Source organism: Pteropus alecto, unplaced genomic scaffold (assembly GCF_000325575.1).
Source record: "Pteropus alecto unplaced genomic scaffold, ASM32557v1 scaffold155, whole genome shotgun sequence".
NCBI classification, from domain to species: domain Eukaryota; kingdom Metazoa; phylum Chordata; class Mammalia; order Chiroptera; family Pteropodidae; genus Pteropus; species Pteropus alecto.
Window position 1 is genome coordinate 21,295,038 of NW_006438113.1, and position 6,000 is coordinate 21,301,037.

General features: G+C 33.6%; 1 protein-coding gene across 3 annotated transcripts in view; it reads left to right on the plus strand.

The window, feature by feature from the left end:
• Nucleotides 1-6,000, plus strand: part of ANK3 (ankyrin 3) — a 556,993-nt gene that overhangs the window by 539,295 nt on the left and 11,698 nt on the right. For all 3 annotated transcript variants that reach the window (XM_025049361.1, XM_025049362.1, XM_025049363.1), the window contains 4 exons: nt 170-313; nt 3,013-3,321; nt 3,601-3,691; nt 5,872-5,998. In XM_025049361.1, coding sequence (XP_024905129.1) covers nt 170-313; nt 3,013-3,321; nt 3,601-3,691; nt 5,872-5,998 — 671 coding nt within the window. The remainder of the gene's footprint in view (nt 1-169; nt 314-3,012; nt 3,322-3,600; nt 3,692-5,871; nt 5,999-6,000) is intronic.

The window sequence follows — 6,000 nt, forward strand, 5'->3', positions numbered from 1 at the left end:
TGTCATCAGAGTGATTAAGACCCTAACAGGTCTTCTCTGTAGTGGTGGGTTTTCTGAGCCCTCTGGGTAGTGATACTGCAGGGGGGGTCGCAAAAGCCATGCTTGTATGGATGTTGTGATGACTGGAAGGAAATAATTGGATTTTCAACCTTTTTTTCTCCTTTTTCAGCTGATGCCTTAACTTCGGTCTTGACAAAAATTAATCGAATAGATATAGTGACTCTGCTAGAAGGACCAATATTTGATTATGGAAATATTTCAGGCACCAGAAGTTTTGCAGATGAGAACAATGTTTTCCATGACCCTGTTGATGGTAATTGAATTCAGTGTTCATATTTATTTAATCATTTGATAAAATTTGAAAGTGTTGGACAAGGCAGTCGGTTAAAAAACCAACTAAGTTGTGATTTGCTTGACTTAATTTCTCATTGTCACAGCATTTTATCTGCCATTCTGAAAATATACCCTCTGAAAGACCAAAGTTGATAAATGCCTCTGTTATACAAAATATAAATGAGGTAAAAAAGCATGTTATTTGAAAGAATTGTATTTCAAATGTGTTATATGACCAAATGGAAAACAAAACAAAACAAAACAAAACGAATATCTAGAGAATGCATTGCTTTTGTCATTTTCATATTAACCTTAAAAACTAGTGTATTTTATTAATATACAGGTAAAACCAAATTGTGAGCTATTTTTACCAAGTAAAGTATTGGATCAAGTTAGGCATATGGTATACAAATTGTAAAGTAAAATAGTGAATTACTGTTTTGGGACGAGGTATTTAAGCATGTACTGAAAAAAGTCTCATTTGATACATTAATCACTCAAAAACATGTTTTAATTATTTAGCATTATTTTAACTTCATATGCTGCTATCTGTTTGGGGGGCAGGGAACCCTACTTGATCTATTGTGTATAAAAAGCAGCATAATTTGAATTCTATGAGCATAGATATCACTAATAACATTCATTTACATTAGCTGAATTTATATAATAAATTTCCTTCATTATGTAAATCTGGGCTTTGTCAAAGTATTAAGAAAAGTATAACAAATATCTTACAATGCTTTTCAAGATGCTCGTCTTCTCTCACAAATCGAATTTATTCTTATAATGAATTTTGAGTGAAAAATTGTTGATGACTGGAAGGAAAAAGATGAGCTAGGGATATTTTCCTACTATTCAAAGTTTTGAAAAATATAATTTTTTTCCAGTTAAACAGGCAAAGTTAGACAAAAAAAGACTCTATAACTTCTAATTCTGCATGTTATGTGACAAAAGATCTCAAATTCTTACAAAGTTTCTGCTTACTAAAGTCAACAGAAAATTTAAAGCATACCTTATTATCCATTATCCATATAACATAAACATGATGGGTAATAATGTCAAAAGCAGTTTCTTTTTAAGCTCATAAATACCATATAACTGTGGAATAAAAGCTCTCTTCAAGGACTTGTCTTATATGTGAGACGTATATTGGTAACCAAACTCTTTTTGCACTGGAGATTTACCACTTTTATAACGAGTTATGAATTATTGCCAAGTTATAGTTTATAGACTCTTTTAATATTCTTTACTGGGAAAAAGTTTTAAGAATAGTAGCTCTAATAAACAAGAGCCCCAGAAACAATGGAAGTATTCAATAGAATCGAAAGCTTCATTTAATGTTAACATTTTAAATTCAGATTATTATTAAATAACTTCACAAGGGCTTTTTGTTGCTACATCTTAATATTTTATATTTCTTACTTTAAAAATGCTTAAGGAAATTTGGGAATGTATATATGAAATTTCACTCGTGCAGATTATAAACCTAATAATCTTAGCCAACTTTTTCAACATTCTGGTTTATATATTTCATGATTCTGGTTTATAGGTGACCGTAATAGAAAAATGTTCCCTTACCTATAGTAATATGAATTTACAACAAAAGCTAAGTTGGTGTTTATCTTGGACTGACAGAAAAATTAGGCTTTAGTTTTGTAGACTGAGAATTCTGAAAATGTGCTTGGTTGCCTTTTTTTTCCTGGCTCTCTTCTTCGCTTTCATGAAACTTCCTTTCCTCACCATGACCAGACCATTGTTAACTTTCTCTCTGCTCAATGAGGAAAATACTCCCTTAGTCCACACAGCAAAGTTTAAAACATGGGCATTGCTCCTTCCTTCCCGTTTATGTAGTCTGGTTAATAAAACTCCATGTTTCATAGCATTGTCATGAATATTCACAGAGCTCTTTGCAAATGGTTTTCCTCCTGTCTCTGTTGTGTATCATTTCTTTTTTTCTCTTTATTTGATTTGTGGTTGAATGGACCCCTATCACCAGAACCTCCACATATACCACAACCTTTTCATCTTTGTCACATTATGACACATGAAGACTTTACATGGAGTCTTTTCTACTTTATTGGTTTTTTAAATCCTTTTCCTAATATCTACTAGCTGTTTTTCCTAACATCTTTTCTATTTTTTTCTAGTGCTACTTCTCTAAAATCATTTTTTTCCAAAGATTAAATTCATTTTTCCTTGCTGTAAATTTCATGTGATATAAGTAAAAATTAGAGTTGGGTAGAATTGCTCATATGTACAGTTCTTAAAGTAAATTATAAGTAATTATAAAAATTGGTTTCTTGTGGCTTGCTGTATTCAGTCCACCACAATATGGATTTTGCAGGCTAAAAGTAGAAAGATAATAAATTTGGCCATGGAATAAATATATCTTATGTAATGACAAATAACTATATGGGATTAAATTAGTCTGTGTATTTGTTACTGTATTAAAATTACCAAAATTGAAACAATCTACATCTTAATTAGCATTCTATTTTATTATAGTTTGCACTAGCCTCTTATTGTATTACATTTAATTGAACTAAACAATAAATTTATCAACATTCTGTAATTCATCATACATTTTTCATACCTGATATAATTTAAGTCATTCCATGTGTTTTTGTTTGATGTATTCTTAATTCATTCCAGTCAGTCCAAATGTACTGTCTTCCATAGGTTATCCTTCCCTTCAAGTGGAACTGGAAACTCCCACAGGGTTGCACTACACACCACCCACCCCTTTCCAGCAAGATGATTATTTTAGTGATATGTCTAGCATAGAATCTCCCCTTAGAACCCCCAGTAGACTGAGCGATGGGCTAGTGCCTTCCCAGGGAAATGTAGAGCATTCAGCAGATGGACCTCCAGTCGTAACTGCAGAAGATACTTCCTTAGAAGACAGCAAACTTGAAGACTCAATGCCTTTAACAGAAATGCCTGAAGCAATGGATGTAGATGAGAGCCAGTCGGAGATGGTGTGTCTGAGTGAGTATCCTCAATACCTCGGAAATATGGCTGGGGTCTCAAAAGATGTTAAACCAGCAGAGCCATTGAAACAGACTAGAAAAGTAGGAGTAAGCTCTGAGCAGCAAGAGAAAGGAAAATCTGGTCCTGATGAGGATTTGATGGAAGAAAAACTCAAATCTCTATTTGAGGACATTCAACTTGAAGAAGGAGTAGAGTCTGAGGAGATGACAGAAGAAAAGGTACAGGCTATTCTTAAACGTGTTCAGCAAGCAGAACTGGAAATGTCTTCAATTACAGGTTGGCAGAACGAGACCACAAGTGGAAACCTAGAATCCCCAGCTCAAGCTCGAAGAATAACTGGTGGGTTACTAGATCGACTGGATGACAGGTATGGCTCTGTTTCAGAAAAAGAGAAATAAAACACAGGTTATATGTTAACAGTTTGCTTTAAATATATGCTTTTCAGCAGTTACTCTTTTTCTAAATTACCATTCCAGTTTGGTCATAATACCTGCTTTAAAGGTTAGTTCATTCTGCTAATCTGGAGAGGGAAAGTTACATTAAACTCAAATATAATTCTTAAAACTATTAACAGCCTGAATTGAAATGGAAAAAGTTTTACATACATGCCAAACATTTATGTTTTCTTTACTTCAGAAGACTACTCTTTTTACTTGTATTATTCTTTTCACATAACCAGTAATTAATGCTCATTCAAAATAATGTAATAAATTCCAAGTCTTTTAGAAATATAAACATTTCTATTGTTTCCTGACTGCAAACATAAGTATGCTTATTATATAACATTTAAAAATGCAAATTTAAAAAATCAGTACAACCCCACCACCTAGCAATAACCACCATTAAAATTTTGGTGGATTTATTTACATACATTTTTTAAAAATGTGTTAACAGAAAAGACAGAAGAAAAATGAAAAGTCATCTATCTACTATGGCAAAACACTTAACATTTTATGTATATATATCTTTTTGCTATATGTTTCACATAATCTGCAATGTAATATATGTAATTCTTTGCCTCAAATAATATTGCCATGATAGAAATTTGTTTATAACTAAAATAATTCCCTAATAATGAATCTGGTTCTCCGTATAGTGGCTTTACTCTAGAAAGATGAGATATCCTCCAGACATTGGTTCAAATCCCACCATTATTAGCTTTATACTTTGTGACTTTGAATGAGCTTCTAAGCTTCAAGAATGTCGCTTTAATCAGTTTTAGAGATAAGAATATATCTACTTTCCTCAAACAGGTTTAAAGATTGAAAAAGAAAGCATGTAGCATGCCTGCCAAATGACTGATGCAAATAGTCTCTGAATAACAGTTTGCACACATCGGACTAAAATAAATTTATCACTAGTTGCCATTGAAGTAAAATATAAGTTGGATACAAAAAAAAAACATTATTTCATAACCATATTTAATATTTTCATATTGCTGACAAGCTTCTTGTTCAATAAAAATTCCCAAACTGAGAGTTTACAAAATTCCTTTTGAAGAATGGTAGCATGAATGACTTCTGTGTTCAGCCTTCCAAAGAGAATTGCAAAGATGACAAATAGCGCTAATTTTGATGTCTATGTTCAGATTTAGTCACATAATTTATAGTTGCTTGAAAGGAAGCAAACTTAAAAATTGTTATAGGATCTTCACAGTATGCTGGGACTGTTTGTCCTTACACATACAGAACAGAGTGTACTACTGATATTTTTTTGATAATTGTGTTTAATCAGAAATCGATTTATAAGCATCCACACACACAATACATATATTATACATATAAAACATTGCTCTAGTTAATGCCTTCAGAATTCTATAGGTAATAAGCAAAGATACCAAAAACAACCTGTAACCTACGAAGTAAAAGTTTATACTGAAACTAGGAAAAAATATAAATCAATTTTTTAAAGTATTGTAAGAGAAATTGTTGAAAGCAAAATAGTCCTCCCAAGAAGTAGAAGCAGTGGGTGAGCACCAGCACCCTGATCACCAGTGAGTGTCAGCAGCGGTCAGGCGTGGAGAACCATGAGAACCAAGTAAGGAGGAGACTGCTGGAAAAGCATGATGGCAGGAATTACAGAAAAACGGGAATTTGGGGTTCTTGGGGATGCCGGAGCATTCATCACAGAACTTTGTCACTTTGTTCTTTGTTAGCAGTATTTTCACAGGCAGTACAACAGCATTTTGAGATTTCCTCTTTTAGATTGGTGGGTCTGAAACTGAGCTGTCCATGAACTGCTCGGGCTTACTTTTTAAGATATAGAATCAAGGGGCTATAGAAATGCTATAAGAAGCAACCTGATATAGCTAGCCAGGTTGGGAGCTGGAGTGCAGGGGATGCCTGGGGCCTGTGTAGCACCTCCTCACCCCCATGTACACCCACACCCATGATGGCATCTCACGGTTTGAAGTCCAGTGACCAGTGTTTTCAGGTCTATTTGCCTTCAAAAGTAGTTAAAAACATAGTCGTTAAAATTTTAGACCTTCTGAAGCCCATTTTCAGCCCTATGTTACCGTTGTAAATTTCCACATTTTATCTTTTGCAGCCCAGACCAGTGTAGAGATTCCATTACCTCATATCTCAAAGGAGAACCTGGGAAATTTGAAGCAAATGGAAACCATGCAGAAGTCACTCCAGAAGCAAAGACGAAATCTTACTTTTCAGAACCCCAAAA